The sequence below is a fragment of the Belonocnema kinseyi genome, chromosome 8, assembly GCF_010883055.1.
Source record: "Belonocnema kinseyi isolate 2016_QV_RU_SX_M_011 chromosome 8, B_treatae_v1, whole genome shotgun sequence".
In the NCBI taxonomy this organism is placed as follows: Eukaryota; Metazoa; Arthropoda; class Insecta; order Hymenoptera; family Cynipidae; genus Belonocnema; species Belonocnema kinseyi.
This window is the reverse complement of record NC_046664.1, coordinates 51,922,208-51,944,933: the sequence shown is the minus strand read 5'-3', so window position 1 is coordinate 51,944,933 and position 22,726 is coordinate 51,922,208. Positions and strand designations below refer to the sequence as shown.

General features: G+C 24.6%; 2 protein-coding genes across 2 annotated transcripts in view; both read left to right on the top strand.

Annotated features, from left to right (window-relative positions):
* Positions 1-338: 338 nt before the first annotated feature.
* Positions 339-1,287, top strand: LOC117178138 (CDGSH iron-sulfur domain-containing protein 3, mitochondrial). Its single transcript, XM_033369393.1, has 2 exons — positions 339-459; positions 737-1,287. The coding sequence occupies exons 1-2, from the start codon at positions 391-393 to the stop codon at positions 1,088-1,090; spliced, it is 423 nt and encodes a 140-aa protein (XP_033225284.1). The 5' UTR covers positions 339-390; the 3' UTR covers positions 1,091-1,287.
* A 5,156-nt stretch (positions 1,288-6,443) lies between these two features.
* The window catches only part of LOC117178214 (engulfment and cell motility protein 1), a 32,069-nt gene continuing 15,786 nt past the window's right edge, over positions 6,444-22,726 (top strand). Inside the window, exons 1-3 of the mRNA XM_033369521.1 lie at positions 6,444-6,729; positions 6,978-7,265; positions 17,481-17,909. Coding sequence (XP_033225412.1) covers positions 6,598-6,729; positions 6,978-7,265; positions 17,481-17,909 — 849 coding nt within the window. The 5' untranslated portion in view covers positions 6,444-6,597. The remainder of the gene's footprint in view (positions 6,730-6,977; positions 7,266-17,480; positions 17,910-22,726) is intronic.

Sequence of the window (22,726 nt, the reverse complement as noted above, 5' to 3'; positions counted from 1 at the left end):
ATATTTTTTTCTTAAAATTAAATCTTCTTATCACCTTTTTAGGAACATTTGGAAACATTTAAAATGCTATATTGAAGAAGAATTTTTTTTCTGCAGTCAGAATAAATAACATTTTTGCATGAAAATTGCATTATTTTTTTATCAGTTACTCCAAAATTCGAATTTAGGATTAAGTAATTACTTTGGATGCATTTTCCAATCATCATTTATAATAAATATTAAAACTGAATATTTATATATTTCAAAATCAGCACGCTAAAAGTGACCAATCGGGTTCACGGTGCAGTAAAAAGTTCCCAAGATTGGGGACATTGTTGCCAACAGCTAAAATCAAACCGAAATATATCAACACGATAACACTGCTCCATTTTCTCTTTCTGCATTTAAAAAATGAATTTAACTTCGGTTATTAACAAATTACAGAGATTGAATCAACTAGCTTTATGGAAACAAAGATATGTAAGTGATCTATATTTTATTTATTTTTTTAATCATCTTCATATAACTCTTTCAACCGAAAGAATAAACATAATAAAGTAACCTAACCTTTAAATTGATTTTCGAATTTACTTCTATATTATTCTATATTTACCATTAAACGATCATCTTAGCATTTATCAGAAAAACATACTAAGCCCCACTCATTTAACTTAAATCACAATTTACTCGTATCACTACGATATAGAGATAAAACTCAATCGTAATACCTAACCTCGAAAATAATATTCCATTTTAGATCGCTCGATATTCAACTAAAACGGAAGAGCCAGAAATTCCAAAAAATCCGTTAAAAGAGGTATTTAGTGCAAATATGCAGAAAGGGAATGGAGTGATATATGATAAAAAGCCATTTAGGATGAATTTGGTGGCTGGGAAAAATTACTCTTGGTGTCTTTGCGGCCAGAGCAAAAATCAACCTTTGTGCGATGGCACGCACAAAAATATTTTCTTGAAAGTCAAATTGAGGCCGATACGTTTCACAGTTCCCGAGACTAAAGAATATTGGCTCTGCAATTGCAAACAGACTTCCAATCGACCATTTTGCGATGGCACGCACTTGAGAGAAGATATCCAAGCATTAAAAAGATAATTTAAAGTTGGGCATACCCGGATCTTTAAAGAAATATCTTCTTATGCCTTTTGAAAGGATTGTGTATGCTAGTTGATTTTTTTTTTAAACTAGAAATTCAGGGCTGCACTGTGAGGAGAATTTGTACACTACTATATAATAATAGAATAGTGTAAATTGTAAAATAATATTCAAGAGATTATATTTCGCATTAAATCACAATATTTTGTGCAATTTGTTGATTTTCCCGAAAATTGTTTTTTATTAATGATTGACGCACTTCATTTCAAAGTGGGTTATTGATTTTTTGTCGATTCAAACTCCTGTTAAAAAAAAAACAAGAATCCAACGACCAAATTTGGACCACAACGAATAAACAAAACACAAATCCTATTGTAATCTGAAAAATTAAAACAAAAAAAAAATAATTTTCGAACCAAAATAAAAAAGAGGACAGAAAAATGAAAAGGCATCCAATCACATCCCCTTCCTTTTTTTCTTTCTTTCGTTTTTTTATTTTTATTATCATCAAATTACAATAAAATAACATTCAAAATAAAAAAAATTAATGAAATTGCATTACCAAAGTTTCGTTACTCGTATGAAGGAAAGAAACATTTAATAGGTAGAAATTGACAGCACCATTTTTATTTTGAATATTATTTTATTGTAATTTGATGATAATAAAAATAAAAAATACGAAAGAAAGAAAACAAATAAGGAAGGGGATGTGGATGGCTGTACGAAAATTATTTTTATTTTTCATCTTACTATAGAATTTTTTGTTGTTATTTTTTATTTTTATTTATTTTTTTTTGTTCGTTGTTGTCCAAATTTGGTTAAGAGTTTTTGTTTTAAACAGGAGTTTGCATCAATTTGATTATTCTACGTTGAATAGGTTTTTTAATTTGGATTTTAATCTACTTTAAATTTCCTAAATTTTGATTTTTTAATGTTATTTGTATTGTTGAGGTACTAAATATTGATTCTTAGAGTTTTTTTCCAAAATATGTAATTTTTTTCCTGTAAAGGGCGTATTTAGATAATTTATCAAAAGAGGCAATTGTATTTTTTTAACGATTGTATATGAAAGAGGGAGCGGGGGAGTTATTTTTTGACGATTTAAACGAACTTTTTTAATTTAATATAATGCGATAAACTCAATTTTATTTATATTTTTCAGTTAAAGTATTCAAATTCAAAAAAAAAACCTGAATGCACATGCATATTTGGAGCCGTGCATAAATTGCGTAGCTTTTTTTAACGGGGGGGGGGGGGGGGGGCAGTATCGTTTTTTCTATGCTGTCTTACAGAGGGTACATTTATCGCCAAAATTTTTTTTTTTTTTTGTAAAAATTCAACTAGTTGGTTAAAAGTTGAACTATGTTATTAACAAATCTTTTTTTTTTCATTCATAATTTTAGTTGAAAATTTAACTACTTGGATGAATATTTAACCGTTTGGTAGAAAATTTTAATTTTTTTTTTTGAAAATTCAATTATTAGGTAAAATGTTTAATTTCTTGTTGAGAATTCATATTTTTGAGTGGAATATTCCACTGCTTTGTGGAAAAACTGGCTTTTTGGCTTAAAAATTCAACAAGTTGATAGGAAATTCCACTATTTGGTAGAAAATTCAACTTTTTTGTTGGTGTATATTCATATTTGCGGGTAAAAAATTCACTTTCTTGTTAGAAATTCCACTAGTCAGTTAAAGATCAAATTTGTTGTTGAAAATTAATATTTTTTACTTTAAAATTCAATTGCTTTGTGGAAAATCCATCCTTTTGGCTTAAAAATTGAACCAGTCAATAAGAAAATCCCACTAATTAGTGGAAAATTTAGTTTTTTGTTAAAAATTCATTTGCCTGGTAGCAAACTCAATTCTTTAGTAGAAAAATCATAAGTGAACAATTCAATTTTTTTTTTAAATTCAACTATTTAGGTAAAAAATTTAATTTCTAGTTGGAAATTCATATTCTTGAGTGGAATATTTCAGAAATTTGTGGAAAAAATGTCATTTTGGCTTAAAAATTCATTAAGTTAGTAGAAAATACAACTTTTTTTGTTGAGTATTCATATCTTCGGGTAAAAAAAATCACTTTCTTGCTGAAAATTACACTAGTCAATAAAAATTAAAGTTCTTGTTAAAAATTAATATTTTTTACTTGAAAATTCAATTGGTTTGTGGAAAATCCATATTTTTGGCTTGAAAATTCAACCAGTTGATAGAAAATCCCACTAATTAGTAGAAAATTAAACTTTTTTGTTAAAATTTAATATTTCCTGGTAGAAACTTTAACTATTTAGTAGAAACATCGCAAGTAAAAAATTCACTTTTTTGCTGAAAATTCAACTGCTTTGTGTAAATTCATCCTTTTGGGATGAAAATTTAAAAAGTTGGTAGAAAATTAAATTTTTTCTTGAAAATTCATATTTTTAAGTTAAATATTCCACGGTTTTGTGAGAAATTCGCTCCTTTAGCTTGAAAATACAAGTCATTAGAAAATTTCACTATTTGATACAAAATTCAACGTTCGTTGTTGAAATTTCATATTTTTGGAGTAAAAAATTCACCTTTTTGCTGAAAATTCCACTAGTTAGTAGAAAATTAAATTTTTCATGAAAATTCAACTACTTTATGGAAAATTCATTCGCCAATTTGGCTCAAAAGTCAACAAGTTGATAGAAAATTCCTTGTTTGGTAGAAAATTAAATTTTTAGGCTGAAATTTGAACTATTTGGTAGAAAAATAATTTTTTTTATTTTGAAAATTCATATTTTGAGTTGAAAATTCAACTGCTTTGTAAAAAATTCGTCCTTTCAACTTGAAAATTCAACAAGTTAATAGAAAATCCCACCATTTGGTAGAAAAGTCAACTTTTTTGTTGAATATTCATATTTTCGGTTAAAAAATCCACTTTCTTGTTGAAAATTCCACTAGTCAGTAAAAAATCTAATTTTTTCTTAAAAATTCATATTTTTTAAATTAAGATTCAATTGCTTTGTGGAAAATTCATCCTTTTGGCTTGAAAATTCAACCAGTTGATAGAAAATCGCACTCATTAGTAGAAAATTTAATTTTTTGTTAAAAATTCATATTTCCTGGTAGGAAATTCAATTATTTAGTAGAAAAATCCTTAGTAAAAAATTCACTTTTTTGCTGAAAATTCCACTAGTTAGTAAAAAATCAAATTTTTCGTGGAAAATTCATATTTTTTAGTTGAAAATTCAATTGCTTTGTGGAAAATACATCGTTTTGGCATGAAATTCAACTATTTGGTAAAAAAATCCATTTTTTTGAAAATTCATATTTTGAGTTGAAAATTCAACTGCTTTGCAGAAAATTCGTCCTTTTGGATTGAAAATTCAACAAGTTGGTAGAAAATTACAGTATTTGCTAGAAAATGCTATTTTTTTTTTAATTCAACTATTTTGTGGAAAATTCGCCCTTCTGTCTTGGACATTTAACTAGTTCATAGAAAAGCCCCCTATTTCATAGAAAATTAAACTTTTTTGTTAAAAAATCATATTTTGGTGTGGAAAATTAAACTATTAGATCAAATAAACAATTTTTTGTTGAACAGTAATATTTTTTATTTAAAAAATGATTTTTTTTTGTTAAAAGTGTAGCTGCTTTGTGCAAAATTCATCCATTTTGCTTGAAAATTCTACCAGTTGGTAGAAATTCCATTCTTTGGTAGAAAATTCCATTTTTTGTTGAAAATTCATATTTCAAAGTTCAAAATTCAACTGCTTTGTAGAAAATTTGTCCTTTTTGCTTAAAAATTCAACAAGTTGGTAGAAAATTCATCTATTTGGTAGAAAAATCATTTTTTTTTAAATTGATATTTTTTATTTAAAAAAATTACTGTTTTTTAAATAATTCGACTGTTTGGTAACAGATTAAATTTTTTGTTGAAAATCTTTATTTTAGAGCTGAACATTGAACTGCTTCGTGGAAAATTCGTCCTTTTAGATTGAAAATTCAACATATTTTGTTGAAAAATTCATCTTTTTGCACTGGAAATTTAACATGTTGGTTGAAAGTTCAACTACTTTCTCAAAAATGCACTCTTTGGTAGAATATTGAATTGCTTTGTTTAAACATCCCTTTTTGTCTTGGAAATTTAACTATTTAGAAAAATATTTAACAATGAGGTCGAAAATTCAATGATTTTGTAGAAGATTCGTTTTTTTATTGAAAATTATTTTTTTCAATTGTTAGTTAATTATTCTACTTTAGGTTAAAAAAAATTTTAGTATAGGAATTCAACTATTTGGTTAGAAATGTATTTATTTTTTGGAATGTTACTTATTTAACTTAGAAGCTCATTTTGTTGTCTCAGTATGTAACTATATATTTGATAGGAAATTAACTTTTTGGTTGAAACTTCATATTTTTTTATTAAAAATTCATCTATTTTGTAGAAGATTCGTTTTTGTTTTTTCACATTTTTGATTGAAAAAATGAATTTGTTAAATTAAAATTTAACTCATCATTTTTCATTAAAAATTTACCTTTTAGGTATAAAAACTGTACTATTTCGTTGAAAATTGATGCAATTTTTGGTAGATAATGAATCATAATGGAAAATGCAACTATTTGGATTAAAGTTTTTTTTTTTTTTGAAAATTTCCGTTTTATGTTCAAATCTAATTTTTTTAGCTTAAAATTTAGGTATCTGATTGAAAATTAACTTTTTAGTTGTCAGATATTTTTGTGTTAAAAATTATTCAACCGTTTTGTACAGAAAATTTGTCTTTTTGTGTTGAAAATTAAACAGTTTTGTAGAAAATTTAACTATTTTTTCCTTTTTTAAAATATCAACTATTACATTTTTTGTAAATTGTTCTTTTTTGTTAAAAATTCGCAATTACTTTTGTTTGAAGGTCGAATTTTTATTTAAAAGGAATGGAAAGACCCTTTCTTTGACTAATTAAATTATTTATTAATTAATTAAATGAAAACAACGGTAATTTTAATTATTCATTTTTGGCATTTTTGAATCTTTAAAATTTGAAGAATTAAAAATTGTATAGCAAAAATTTATAAGCAATAATATTATTATAAAATATATATTAATTAATTGTTTACAATTTAATAATAAGGTAACTGTATTCATTCTTTCCATCCTAAAAATTGATTTAAAAATGAATATTTACTTGAAAACATTTTGTTTCTTATAACAAAAATAATAAAATTTGTTAACCATTTATTTAAATTTAAAAAGTAGTTAAAATACATAACTAATTATTATTCGACTAAATTACTAAATAAATAAATTATAATCAAACTTAAAAATTTTGTAATTAAATACATAGTTGCGCATAGAATTCTGCGCAATGGGTTTCCGACATTTTTTTGGAGCAGAGCTGTCAAGTGAGAAGCGCCAGTTGACAACGATATTATGGCCCGTTATGGCTGTCATAATTTATTCACAATTTCTTATTCAATTAAGAAATAATAATTTGAAAAAAAACTGAACCCGGTTCTTTCGCAGAACTTCGTAAAATTGAAAGACCAACATGTATACACAAACGTCAAAAATTCCTGTCCAAAAAGATGCAAATATTGTTAAAATTGCTGTCGAAATGACAGGCAAAGTGCCACAATTAATAGAGTTTAATCAAAAGCAGCCCCTTACTGGAATAATAACGGTAAGTAATATAAAAATATCTCTTTTTCCAATAAATTTTCATCCCTAACCTCTAAATTCTGTTGTTTTTAACAAAAAACGCATTTCCAAATCTATTTTCGAAACCTAACCTTTTTGTGTTGTCCTTTACTTTAAGCAATATCTTCTCTATATTTATTGCACATATTCTGATTATGTTCTTTCTCAATTTTTTGGAGCATTAATTTTTTTTGATTATTTCTCATATTTTTGTCATTTAACTTATTCCAGGAACTTTGCAACGGCTGGAGTCTTTCTGACGCAGAGTTTTTTGCTTTGCAATTTTCTGAGAATAATAATCAGAATTATATCACTGAAAAAAATCGGAATGAAGTAAAAAATGGAAGTGTTTTAAGATTGGAACATTCTCCATCAAAAACAGCGAGTGATATTCTAGTGCAGCTTAATTGTAATAATACTGACGAAAAAGCGCTCGAGAAACTTGGATTTCTCAGCATTGATATGACTTTTGCGCTGGAATTTATTAACAAGCAGGGATTGGCTTTGTTAATTTCTCAGGTAATTTGCCACATTTTTTTTATTCTTGCAAACTGTTTCGTCATTCATTTTGATGATTCATGAATTTGACATTTCTAATTTTTTCACATCAGGCCTAATTTTATATTTAATTTTACACAACTATATATTAAAACGACCCAGTACAATTTCGGAGAAAAATTAAAATTTTTCCAGGGGTTTTGTAAGATTCCGATTTGAAGAGATTTTACAAGGTATTGTTTAGACATGCCGAAGGATTTTAACGGAATTTTAGAGTTTTTGAGAGGTTTTGAAAAATTAAAAATGAGTTTCGCAGATTACAAAGGATTTAGCAGGATTAGAATCGATTTTCAGGAATTTCAAGATATTTCAAAGGATTTTCGAATATTATAAAGAATCTTAAGATATTTACAGCAATTTTAATCGCTATTTCAAAATTTCAAGAGATTTCAAAAGATACGCAAAAAAAGATTTGAAGCGATTTCGAAAGATGCCACGGAATTTCAAATAATTTTAAAAATATTTCAAGAGATACTGAAGTGTTTTACCGAATTATAAAGAATATGTATATGTTTTAATGGAATTTTATAATATTTCAAAGAATTTTAAGGTATTTTAACGGATTTTAAGAGTTTTAAACGGTTTTCGAGATATTTTATGGGATTTCTATTGATTTTAGGAGATTTAAAAAGATTTTAGAAGATTTCGTAGAGTTTTAATTATTCTTTTTTTTTTTAATAGTAATTTTATCGAAATGCGAAAAGTAATTAAAATCTTTTAGCCTGTTATGAGAGAAACATCTCGTTTTGAAAAAATCTTGCTGCTGAAAATTTTGTTATTCGTCAAGATATAATTTATCTTTTGTTTATTACAGAATAAATAAAGATATTTCAAGACACTTTTTGTTTAGGTGTTCCACTTAAAAATTACAAAAATTATTTATTAGTTTAAAATTTAAATGTTAATTCAGTTTCAGAATTAGAATAAGCCATGGCCATACGACTGATTTTTCGAGAGGTTGACCACTCGGTTTTTGAGCGTACAACAGATTTAAAAAGGTTACAAATTATTTCTAAAGATTTCAAACATTTCAAAATATTTTTAATATCTTTAACATTTCATGAAGATTTCACGGATGTTAACGATTTAGAAAAGGCGCGTACGCCAGATTTCAATAAAGATTTCACAAACATTTTAAAACTTTAAAGATTTGAAGGATTTCAAAGATTTGAAAAAGGGTGCAGTACACCAGACTTCAAAGATTTCAAAAATTTGAAACGATTTCAAGGGGTTTTAAAACAAAGATTCAAGAAAGATTTTATAAACATTTCACAAAATTTCAAGGATTTCAAACATTCAAAAAAGGTCTGTACACTAAATTAAAAAGTTTTTACAAAAATTGCCCAAATATTTCGAACATTTCATAAAAATTTGGAACATTTCACAAAGATTTTAAGATTCACAAAAGAGTTTAAAGATTTTAAAAAGGGTATATTAAACCATATTTCTAAGATTTCTAAACATTTCAAAGATTTTAAACAATTTCAAAATTTGTTAGGAGATATCAAAAGATTTCACTAAGATTTGTAATAATTTAAATAATTTCAACGAATTGACAAAGATTTCACAAATATTTCAAAGATTTCGAACATTTTGCTAAAATTTCGAACATTGCACAATGGTTTTAAAACTTTCAAACGATTTTAAAGGTTTCAAGACGTTTCAAAGTTTTTAAATAACTTCCAAATTTTTTAAGAGGTGTCAAAAGATTTTCCAAAAGTTTTAAAGATTTCATAAAACATTCATCAAGATTTCAAAACAATACGAGAATTACAAAGATTTTAACAAGGGTTCAGTACAACAGATTTCAAGGATTTCAAACCATTTCAAAGATTTTGAACGGTTTAAAATTGTTTAACAAGATTTCAAACGATTATCAAAGATTTCTCAAATATTATAAAGAATTCTTAAGAATTTCGAAACATTTTAAGAATTTCAAAGATTCTAACAAGGATACAGTACACCAGATTTCAATGATTTCAAAACATTTAAAAGATTTTTAATGATTTCAAAAGGTTTCAACAAATTTGAGAAGATTTAAAAAGATTTTAATAATTTCAACTGAACAGAAAATATTTCACGAACAGAGATTAAAGAAACATTTCAAAGATTTTATAAAGATTTAAAAAAAAAATCACAAAGTTTTAGTAGATTTCAAAGCTTTCAAGAAGTTAAAAGATTTCAACAAGGGTACAGTACAACATATTTCAAAGATTTAAAAACATTTTTAATATTTTAAACGATATCAAAATTATTATTTTGATATTTATAATATGATATATTTATAAGGATTTAAAAAAAGTTTAAAAATATTTCAAGAATTTCAAAGATCTTAAACGATTTCAAAAGGTTTCAATGCCAAAAGATTTCACCGAAATTTCAAGCTTTCACTGAGGTTTGTAATACTTGACAAAGATTTCAAAAGATTTAAATGATTTCAAAGACATTACAAAAATTTAAAAATATTCCTAAAGATTTCACAAAGACGACTTATGTCCGCAAAAAATTAAGAATTTGTTTAGCTACGATTCGGCTTTCATTAGAAATTTTTGGCCAATAAAAAATTAAATGGCTCATTTTTTACATGTATTACAAACGTTTATTTCATTATGTGACGTAAAAAAGACCTTGGAAATTTGGATTTCTTGACCTGAAACCCCTGGAGAAGACCTTGAATTTTGTTCCTAAGAATTGCTAGGCACCCTGTTTAAATGATTTCAAGGAATTTCAAAAGATTCTCACGGATTGGAAATATTTTAATGAATCTCGAAATATTTCAGGGAAATGCAAGGATTGTAATTGTTTTTTTAGAGGTTTTAAGAGATTTCCACCTATTTTAAAGGATTATAAATGATTTTTTGGAATTTGAAAGATTTGATGCGATTTCAAAAGATTCCACGGTATTTTAAAGGACTTCAAGAGATACTAAAGTATTTTATCGAATATTAAAGGATGTCATTGGATTTTAATGGAATTACGAAGGTTTTCAATTTCGAGAATTCCTTAAGATTTTAAAGGATTTTAACCGATTTAAAGGGGCTTTAAAGATCTCGGAGGATCTCAAAAAATTTTAAGAGACCTTAAAAGTTGCAAAAGTATATCCACGAATTTGAGAGGTTTTCGTACAATTTTAAAAGATTTAACGGAATTTTGAAGAATTTTCTAATATTATAATGGATTTTGAGTAATTTCAATAGCTTTTTGAATATTTTAAAGGATTCAGAAAGATTCTCATGGATTTGAAAAATATCAAGAGATCTCGTAATATCTCCAAATATTTTACGGAATATTTTTTTTAAATATCAACTATTAAATTTATCGTTGAAAATTCATGTTTTTAAGTTAAAAATTGAACTTCTTGGTTGAAAGCGGAACTACTTAAAACTTCTTTTTTTTTTGCCGAAGATTCAACAATTTGGTAGAAAATTGAACTGGTTTTTAGAAAACTCGTTTTCTTTTCGCTTGAAAATGCAATAATTTAATATAAAACTCAACTATTTGGTACAAAATTAAAACTATCTTTTCATCCAAAATAAATAGAGATTGAATTCCCAGTTTAAACAGTAACAGAAAAACACATTTTTTGTCAAAAAGGTTATAAACAAAACAAAAACAATTATTTCACTATTTCATTGAAGTTCCAATGCATTGTAAGCTTAAATCAATTTTAATAAATGTATGTATCGACCAATTTTATCCAGATTATGCAAAGAATACGAAGTATATACGCTAGGAATTGAAATAAAAGTTCTAACCTAATTGTTAGATCCGATTTTTAAATAGTAAATATTTCATGTATAAATTAATAAAAATTCACATTGAGTTCATTTTTGCTTCAAAACAACACCATTTAAGTTTATAATCATTTGAAAGTCACAATTAATAGTAAAATAATTGTTTATTTTTTATTTTTAGAAATTTATTTCTGTCAAAAATGGGTTTTTCACTGTATAATATGTCAATTCCATCTAAAACCCTTTGTTTTTGATAAAGAATTATTCTTAGTATCTAACAAATACTTTAAATTCCAAAAAAATCGTTAAAACACTTTTATGCACAATTTAAAATGCATCTTTAAAATCGTACCTATTCTTTCTTGTTCGTATTTTTGTCATCAGTGGCACATCGCAGTTTAACCATTCCCAATACCTTTGAAAATATTTTTTTAACCATTAAAATTGTTGAAATCCTTTTAAAACCGTATAAAAAACCCTGAAATTTTTGAACCTTTCAATTCCTTTAAAATATTCGAAATAGTTAGAAAATGTAAAAGATGTTTAAACTCCCTTGAAAAAAAAATTTACTGTTTCCCTAAAATTCTCGAGAAATCTCTTGAAATTGGAAAAATCCTCTAAAATCTTATAAATACTCGGAATCCTATCAAATCCCTTAAATTTGGTAAAAAAGATTTAATTGCTTGAAATTTTTTGACATCCCTTGATATTTTTGTAATTTCTCGAAATCCTTTGGAATCTTTTTAAATAACTTGAAGCTTGAAAATCCTTTGAAAGTTTTTCATTCCATTATATTCCTTGAAATCGTTGAATCCCGTCATAATTGGATTGAAATAAAATTTATTTTATTTCGTAAAGTTCTCTAGAAGTTTGTTAAAGCCCTTTACATTCCATTGAATTTTTTAAAAATCGTAATAATTTATTAAAATAAGTAAATATTATTTGAGACCATTTCAATATAAATTAAACTAAATTTATTTATTAAAGTTCTCTAAAAAATAACTGCAGAAATCCCAAGAAATCTTTAGAGATGCAATAAAATGTATTACATCTTTTTAAATTTCTTTGAAATATTTGAAAATCCCTTGGAAATTGTTAGGAATTCCTTGAAAATTGATTTGATTTCATTTATTTTGCAAATTTCTCCCTTGCAAATTTTTTAAATCTCTTTTAATTCTTTAAAATCGGTTCGAAAAAATTAAAATGAATTAAAATCTCGTAAATCCTTTGACATAATTAAAGGTCACATAAAATCCCTAAATCTGGTGAATATCAAAGAAAGCTTTGGAAATCCTAGAAACTTTTGTAATGTAGATAAATTTTTTGGAATCTTTTAAAATAACTTAAATTTATTGAAATTTTGTGATCTTTGCAAATCGTAATAGTCCATTAAAATAAGTATAAATCATTTCAAAATCCTTGAATATAAATTAAATTAAATTTATTCGTTAAAGTTTACTAAAAAAAGTCCTTAGAAATCTTTTGGAATCACTATGAATCTCTTGAAATTTAATTTAACTTAATTTGTTTTTCAAAGTTTTCTTAAAATCGAGCTTAAAATTTTAAACAGCTTCAAATCTTTTAAATCCCGCAATTCTTTTGAAATAAATAGAGGTCCTATAAAATTCTTAAAATATTGTGAAATTCTTTGAAAATACTACAAAATTATTTAAGGTTCCTCGCATTTTTTTGTTGTTGTTAATATTGTGAATTTCTTTGAAATCTTTGGAAAGGCTGAAAAAATCGTTTACGTTCCTTGACATTTTTGAAAGCTCTTGAAATCCTACAAAATCTTTTAAAATATATAATTGTACAATTTTAAAAATCTATTAAAATAAGTAGAAATAATTTTTAATTCCCTGAAAATATAAATTCTAATGATTTATTAAAGTTCTCTTTAATTAAAAAACGTTAAAGTCCCTAAAAATCATTGAAATCTTTGGACTTTGTCGAGATTGAATAAAATCTTTGACATATTGTAAAATTCCTTCAAATCCCTTAAAATGTATGGGATAGCTATGAATCCCTTGAAATTTCACCTAATTTAATTTGTTTTTTAAAGTTCTTCAGAAATCCCTGAAAATCAAGCCTAAACCCCTTAAATCAAGTTAAATCGTCGGAAATCTTTGGAAATGCTGCAAAATTCTTTGGCATTAATTGGCATTTTTTAAATCTCTTATTACTATATGAAATTTTTTTATATGTATAAATATATAATCGCAATAATCCATTAAAATAAGTAAAAAGAATTTCAAATTCTCTGATCACGAATTAAATTTATTCGTTACAGCTCTTGAAATAAATCTTTAAATCCTTAGAAATATTTTTTATTCTTTTAGATTCAATAAAATCTTCTAAATGTTTGGAAAACCTAAAAAATCTTTTACATCCCTTGAAATTTTTGAAAGCTCTAGAAAGCCTACGAAATACCTTTAAAATATATAAATGTATAATCCTAAAAATCCATTCAAATAAGTAGAAATAATTTTTAATTCCCTGAGAATATAAAATGAACCGATTCATTAAAGTTCTCTTTAATAAAAAAAAACGTTAAAATCCCAAGAAATCATTGAAATCTTTTGAATTTTTTGAGATTGAATAAAATCTTTTAAATCTTATGAAATTCCTTGAAATAACTTAAAATCTCTTTAAATGTTTAAAATCGCTATGAATCCCTTGAAATTTTAACTAATTTAATTTGTTTCTAAAAGTTCTCCAAATATCCCTTAAAATCAACCCCGTAAATCTTGTGAAATTCTTTCAAATCTTTGGAAATGCTACAAAATTCTTTAACATTTCTTGAAATGTTGTAAATTTCTTGATATAATATGGAATTTTTTACAAAAGAAAATAGGTAGTTGTAAAAATATATTAATATAAGTAAAAATAATTTGAAATTCTGTGTTCAGTAATTAAATTTATTTATTTAAGCTCCCTAAATCAATCTTTATATTCGTTGAAATATAATACAATCTTTCAAACCTTGTGAAATTCTTTGAAATAAATTAAAATCCCTTAAAATGTTTGGGATTTCTATGAATCTCTTGAAATTTAATTTAACTTAATTTTTTTTCAAACTTCTGTAGAAATCCCTTTAATAATGCTTAAAACCCCTTAAATATTGTGAAATCTTTGGAAATGCTGCAAAATTCTTTTATATTCCTTGACATTTTTTGAATCTCTTCATACATTACGGAATTTTTTTAAATTTCTAAATATATAATCGCAAAAATCCATTAAAATAAGTAGAAATAATTTGAAATCCTGTAATCACAAATTAAATTTATTCATTACAGTTCTCTACAAAAATCTTTCAATCCTTAGACAATTTTTTTATTCTTTTAGATTCAATAAAATCTTTTAAATCTTCTGAATTTCTTTTAAATCTTTAGAAAACCTAAAAACTCTTTTACATTCCTTAAAATTTTGTAAAGCTCTATAAAGCCTACGAAATATTTTAAAATATATAAACGAATAATCCTAAAAATCCATTGAAATAAGTGGAAATAATTTTAAACTAAAATTATTTCTTGAAAAAAAGGATCCTACTCCATCTTCACTCCATTGGGAATCGAACCACAAAACTTCTGATTTCCGGTCAGGTGCCTTTCCAATTAAGCTATTAGAGGGATCAGAATAAGAACTCTTTTGTGATTCGATTCCCAATGGAGTGAAGATGGAGTAGGATCCTTTGGGGGGTTAATCTACTGTCGGTAAGGTACAATCTCTGATGATATAGCAGATAAATTTAAAAAAAATTTTAATGGAAATAATTTTAAATTCCCTGTGAATATAAATTAAACCGATTCATTAAAGTTCTCTTTAATAAAAAAAAAACGTTAAAATCCCAAGAAATCATTGAAATCTTTTGAATTTTTTGAGATTGAATAAAATCTTTTAAATCTTGTGAAATTCTTTGATATATCTTAAAACCCCTTAAAATGTTTGAAATTGCTATGAATCTCTTGAAATTTAGTTTAACTTAATTTGTTTTTCAAAGTTCTCTATAAATCCCTTTACCAATGCTTAAAACCCCTTAAATATTGTGAAATCTTTGGAAATTCTAGCAAATTCTTTTACATTACTTAACATTTTTCATATCTCTGAATATAATATGAAATCTTTTTTATATGTATAAATATTTAATCGCAAAAATCTATTAAAATAAGTAGAAATAATTTTAAATTATATTATCACAAATTGAATTTGTTCATTAAAGCTCTCTAAATAAATCTTTAAAATCCTCTGAAATCTTTTCAAATCTTTGAGATTCAAGAAGTTCTTTTAAATCTTGCGAAATTCCTTGAAATACCTTAAAAATCCTTTAACAAAATTTGGAATAGCTATGAATTCCTTAAAAATTCATGTAATTTAATTTGTTTTTCAATGTCCTCTAGAAATCCCTTTAAAAATTCCTAAAACCCCTTAAATATTGTGAAATTCTTTGAAATCTTTGGAAATTCTACGAAAATCTTTTAGATTTCTTGACATTTTTTAAATCTCTTCATACATTACGATTTTTTTTTTTAAATTTATGAGCATATAATTGCAAAAATCAATTAAAATAAGTAGAAATAATTTGAAATTCTGCAATTACAAATTAAATTTATTCATTAAATTTCTCTAAATAAATCTTAAATTCTTTTAGCATCAATAAAATCTTCTAAATCTGGTGAATTTCTTTGTAATCATTGGAAACCCTAACTCTTTTACATTTCTTGAAATTTTTTAAAGTTCTAGAAACCCTACGAAATTTTTTAAAATATGTAAATGTATAATGTTTAAAATCCATTCGAATAAGTAGAAATAACTTGAAATTCCCTGAGAATATACATTAAAACGATTCATTAAAGTTCTCTTTAATAAAAAACGTTAAAATCCCTAGAAATCATTGAAATCTTTGAATTCATCGAGATTTAATACAATCGTTTAAATCTTGTGAAATTTCTTGAAACAACTTTAAATCTCTTAAATTGTTTAGAGTCGCTGTGAATCCATTGAAATTTGATCTAATTTAATTTTTTTAATTCTCTAGAAATCCCTTAAAGAATGCTTAAAACCCCTTTAAACTTGTGAAATTCTTTGAAATCATTAGAAATGCAACCAAATTCTTTTACATTCCTTTACATTTTTTAAATCTCTTGACATACTATTGAAATCTTTTAAATTCTTTCAAGTTTAATCAAATCTTTTAAATATTGTGAAATTCCTTGAAATACCTTAAAATCTCTTAAAATTTCATATAATTTAATTTGTTTTTTAAAAGTCTCTAGAAATCTCTTAAAGATTTCTTAAAACCCCTTAAATATTGCGAAATTCTTTGAAATCTTTTGAAATGCTACAAAAATCATTTACATTCCTTGACATTTTCTAAATTTATAAATCTATAATTGCAAAAATCCATTAAAATAAGTAGAAATGATTTGAAATTCTGTGATTACAAATAAAATCTATTTAATGCAGCTCTCTAAATAAATCTTTAAATCCTTAGAAATGTTTTTAATTCTTTTAGATTCAATCAAATCTTTTAAATATTGTAAAACTCCTTCAGATACTTTAAAATCCCGTAAAATATTTGGAATAGCTATGAAACCCTTGAAATTTCATCGAATTCAATCTGTTTTTCAAAGTTCTCTAGAAATCCCTTAAACAATGCTTAAAATCCCTTAAAACTTGTAAAATTCTTTGAAATCATTGGAAATGCTACAGAAATTCTTTTACATTCCTTGAAATTATTTAAATATCTTGATATAATATGGAATTTTTTTACATATATAAATATATAATCGTAAAAATTCATTAAAATAAGTAGACATAATTTGAAATTCCGTAATCATAAATTAAATTTATTCATTAAAGTTCTCTAAAAAAATGTTTAAAAAGAAATCTTTTCAGTTCTTCGATATTCCATACAATCTTTTAAATCTTGTGAAATTTCTTGAAAAACCTTAAAATCCCTTGAAAAGTAAGGAATCGCTATAAATTCTTTGAAATGTAATTTAATTTGTTTCCCAAAGTTCTCTATTAATTGATAATTTTAGATTTTATTGGTATTGTCTACTGGTCTTAATCAATATTATTAAAATATTGAATCATCTTAAGGGCATGTGACACAGCTAAATACCTAAAGGTTCAAAAAAACATTCAGTGAACTGAAAAAGTGAGGTCGGTAATATAGGTATTTAGCTGTGTCACATGCCCTTAAGATTGTGAAAAAATGCTCTCTAGCTCCGCTGGTATATGAGCTCAGGTAAATCCTTCGAAATATTTGAAGATCCTATAAAATCCCTTAAATCTTGCGAAATTCTTCGAAATGTCTTGAAATCTTCTGAAAAATAAGTTGGAAGGCCGGATTTTGATGGCCTCCATACAATACCAGGCCTATGTGTGATTAATTTTTAACATCTTTGAATAAAAATTTCAAACATTGGCACGATTGCAGATCGAGGCTGGAAAATATAAAGGAAGCGATCTTGCCCACGCAATGCAATCGTTCGTTGAACTGATGGACCATGGAATTGTTTCATGGGACATTCTCGAATCGCCTTTTATTAACAAAGTCGCCAGTTATGTGAACAATCAGTCAACCGCTCAGGATTCTAATGTCGTTAAAGCCTCGCTCAGTATCCTCGAAAATATAGTTTTGAACTCTTCCGGAAAATACGCACAAGTCGAGAAGGAAGTCACATTTCCGAATCTGGTGATGCATTTACAAAACAATTTCTCTCAGATTCAACAAAACGCAATCGCTTTGATAAACGCTCTTTTCCTGAAAGCAGACATATCAAAAAGAAGAGCAGTCTCTGCGACTTTACAATCAAAACAAGTCCGAAATGTCTTCTTGACGAATGTGGTTCAATCCACTGATCAGGTACTTTATCATTTTATTTATAAAAACTTACTTTTATTATTCTCTTTTTTGAGCAATTACTGTATTTTGTTACTATTTCGAAAAAAAAGATTCTCAAAATACTAGTTTCTCACAATAATGCCACTATATCTTTAATTTTCATTGGAAAATATTTTTAAACTTTTTCGGTAACGGGCTCCAATAATACGCCCATCATCTCAATGCATTACAACAAAATACATCAATTTTCCATCAAATAGTTGAAATTTCTACCGAATTGTTTGTTTTACTAGCCGAAAATATAAATTTTCTACAAAATAGTTGAATTTTCAACTAAAAATTTAATTTTCAACCAAAACAGATTAACTTCCAACTTAAAAGTTGCATTTTTAACCAAAAACAAATAAGGTTTCTAAGAAATAGTTCAATTTTAAAAAAGAAAAGATCAATATGTAATTAGAAATATCAATTTTCAACCAAAAAATGGAATATTTACATTTTAGGTTAAAAAATGAATTCTCAAACAAAACAGAAAAACAAACCAATGCTTTTTCAACAAGGGCTTAACTTTAAATAAAATACTTAAATTTTCTACCAAAAAGATGGATTTTTAATGCAGAAAATTAATTTTCCACAAAATAATTTGAATTTTCAAGAAAATGGTTGATTTTAAAAAACAACAAATTCATTTTCAACCAAGCAGCTTTATTTTTAACCTAACAATTTATTTAATATCAAATTAAACGAATTTTTAACAAAATACATCAATTTTCAACCAAATAGTTAAATTTTGTATAAAATTGTTGAATTTTCGAACCAACAATACTGTTATTAACAAAGCTGTTGAATTTTCAAATAAACAGTTAAATTTTCAAGCCAAAATAAATTTTTAACAAACCAGTTAAATTTTCAACAAAAAAGTTAATTTTAAGTAAAACAGATTAACTTTCAACTTAAAAGTTGCATTTTTAACCAAAAACAAATAAGATTTCTAAGAAATAGTTCAATTTTGAAAATGAAATGATCAATATGTAATTAGAAATATGAATTTTCAACTAAAAAATGGAATATTTACATTTTAGGTTAAAAAATTAATTCTCAAACAAAACAGAAAAACAAAAGAATGCTTTTTCAATAAGGGCTTAATTTTAAATAAAATACTTAAATTTTCTACCAAAAAGAGGAATTTTTAATACAGAAGTTTAATTTTCTACAAAATAAGTTAAATTTTCAAGAAAAAATTTTATTTTTAACCAAAACAGATTAATTTTCAAATTAAAAGTTGCATTTTTTATAAAAATCAATACATAATTAGAAATTTCAATTTCCAGACTAAAAATGGAATATTTACATTGTAGGTTAAAATATAAATTTTTAAACAAAGAAAACAATGCCCAGGGTACACCGCTGGACCGAAAAATGACCGGGAATTTTACAAATTTGTAGAAGAAAAATCTTTCCACGATAAGATCCACCTACTTATAATATTTTTCAATTATGCTATTATTTAGCTTACAATGCTTAATTCAAGATTTTTTTACTTCAAAAATTTTCCATTCGAAATTTTTATTCCTGAACTTACATTTTTAATTTAAAGAATTTCTAAATGCTTTCTTAAAGACTTGAACAAATAAAAAATGAAAGCCTTTGATGTTGAAAATTTTGGATAAAAACATTTTTATTTAATAAATAAATAAATGTTGTTTAATTGATCTGTACTTTAAGTAATAAAAAGTGAACAAAAACGATTTGAAAAAACTATTTTCAACCAGTTCAAAATTTAAGAATTAAACATTAAACAAATGTGAACGTGTGACTGAAAGTTTATAAACTATTTTCAACTTAAAAATAACTTCATAATAAGATATTCTTAATTAAAGGCTTTATTAAATTGAAAATATTGTTTCAGTCTAAAATATTCAATTTTTTACCCATTCAATCTAAGATTTTTAATTAAAAAGAAGATTAATTATTGAATGTTTAGCAATATTTGAATTTGTATTTAAGACAAGTAAATTGAAACCAAATATTTAAAAGTAAAGAATCTTCAACGGAATTGTTTGACATAGAAAACCTGGAATCGTTATAATTGCGAAGAGCCTTTAAACTTTGAACGTTACAATGTTAATTATTGTATTTGAAAAATGCTTAATTTGTAAGTGAAATTTTTTAATTTTGATGTATAATTTACAAATGAACATTTGTAAACAAAATCTGAGTAATTTTAAGAGATATTTAGGAGTGTTATAAAGATTAAAAATTAGCATACAAATTTTAGAAAGTTTGATTAAAATCTTCTAAAATCTTTTTTGAACATTTTGTTTAAATCTTTGAAAAACTTTTTAAATATTCTTTTAAAATATTTTTTCAAAATGAAAAATTATTTTTAATTTTCCTAGGAATCTTAAGAAAATGTTTTTATTCTTTTGAAGCCTTTTACAATTCTTGAAAAGAATCTAATTTTTTTGTTAAAAATCTGCGAAAATCTACATTTTGTTTTATATTAGGCTATCTATTAAAGTTTTACATTAAGTTTGAATTTTTTCAAAACTTCTATATATCTCTTAAAATGACTCAAGTTTCGCCTGCCTGTTTCTAGCTTAAAATTCTTTAAAATTATATAATTTTAAAATTCTTAGAGTTTATTGATTGATTTTTTAATTTAGAGCATTGGAAATGATAACGTGGATTTATATTTTTTTATATTGAAAAATGTTAGTATCTTCAATTTTATACGCGTAAATTATTGAGCATTTGAATTAGCATTTGAACATTTTTTAATTAAATACTTTTCAATTTCAATTTTAAAAGTTCAAATTTTAACAGTTCCACTCTGAGTGCTCTCATTTGCAGTTCAGTTTTTATTACCTTAAGTGGAAAATTTTGTAGCTTTAGTGTTCCATTTTTTTCATTTAATTGACTGTGAAAAATGTTTGCGATGCCTTTTCAACAAGACTTTAACATTAAACGAAATAGTTCAATCTTCAACCAATAAGATGAATTTTCAAAATACAGAAGATTAGTTTTCTACGACAAAATATGAATTCTAAACAGAATATATACATTTTTAATAAATAGTTGAATTTTCAACTAACAAGATTAATCTTCTACAAAAAAAAGATGAATTCTCAACAAAATATATACATTTTTAATAAATAGTTTAATTTTTAACCAAGAAGATTAATTTTGTGCCAGAAATTTTTTTAAATACATAAATGTTTAAACAAATTGTTTAAATAATTGATTTGAAGTTAGTCAAAATTTTATTTGATTAAATTGTAATCAATATTTTTTTTCGTTTCTAACACTTTTATAACTAATTTTTCAACTAAAAATTATCCGGTTTCAAGCAAAAATGGAGTAGTCTATTTTTCATTTAAGATAATTGATTTTCAATTTAAAAAAAACGACTTTTATTTTTAAAACAGTTTAATTTTGTACCAGATATTACATTTTTTACCAGATCGTTGAATTTTCGAGCCAAAAAGAAGAATTTTCTACAGAACAGTTGAATCATCAAACCGAGAATATGAATTCTCTAAAAAAAAGTTCATTTTCGACCAATCAATTGAATTTTCAACAAAATAGTTTGAATTTGTAGTTAAAAATTACATTTCAATAACAACAACAAAAAAAAACGAGTTTTCAACTAAAATTATGAATCTTTAAACATAATAGTAAATTTTCAAGAAAGTAGTGCAACTTTCAACAATGGAATTGAATTTTCAACCTAAAAAAATGAATTTCTAACGAAAAACTTTATGTTCTAATAAAAAATAATTTTCAACGTCAAAATACATAAATATTCAAACAAATGATTAAATTTTTAACAAAAAAGGTTTTTTATTAACCGAAAGACATTACTTTTCAACTATACAGTTTCATTTTTAACAAAAAAAAAATGGATTGTCTACCAAAAAAGAAGACAAATTTTCAACATATTCATAAAAATTCAACCAAACAGTTAGATTTTCTATCAAACAGTTGCGTTTTCATAAAAAAATTGATTTTGTTCAAAAAAGACGAATTTTCAACAAAATACACCAATTTTGAATGTTTCTTTAAAAAATTAATTAAAATTCGCCTTCTTTGCCGAAAAATAATTTTATTGTAAAAAGGAATCTGTTTTAGATAAAGATTCCAGTATTTTTTTGAAAAATCTTTTTTTTATTCAACTCAACTGTTTTTTATTTTAAATTAAATTATTTGTTGTTGAAATATCAACTATAACATTTTTCGTTGAAAACTCATCTTTTCATTTAAAAAATTGAACTCCTTAATTGAAAGTTGAACTACTTTCTTAAATATTCATTTTTTTGTTGTTGTTAAACATTCATAATTTTAGTCCAAAATTCTTCTTTTTCTTGCTAAAATACAATTTTTTATACTAAAAATGTAACTATTTTCTTGAAAATTAAACTGATTGGTCGGAATTTCTTTATTCAACAATTTGACAGATATTTTGCCTATTTAGTTGAAAATTTTAATATTTTGTTTTAAAAAACTTGTCTTTTCAGGTAGAAATGAAAATTTTTTGTTAAAAATGCAACTGTTTGTTTGAAAATGAATCTTGTTCAGTTATGGATTCAAGTATTTTGTTGAAAAATGTTTTTTGATTGGTTAAATGCAACTATTTTTTCTTTTAAATTAAAATTTTTCTTGTTTTAAATATCAACTATTGCATTTTTTGCTAAAAAAATCAAACCCTTGGTCGAAAGTTGAACTACTTTCTTAAAAGTTAATATGTCTTTATTTGATGACAAAAAAAGGTAACTCATACATTTTTTTCAAATTAAAATTTTTTAAATTAACTTCTTTCTCTGGGTTGATATTTTACT

What these genes read in the sequence shown, in the direction of transcription:
- LOC117178138 (XM_033369393.1), top strand. Translation starts at nt 391, where the DNA reads ATGAATTTAACTTCGGTTATTAACAAATTACAGAGATTGAATCAACTA. An exon ending in CTTTATGGAAACAAAGATAT is followed by an intron (nt 460 to 736) that starts GTAAGTGATCTA and finishes ATTCCATTTTAG; the next exon opens with ATCGCTCGATATTCAACTAA.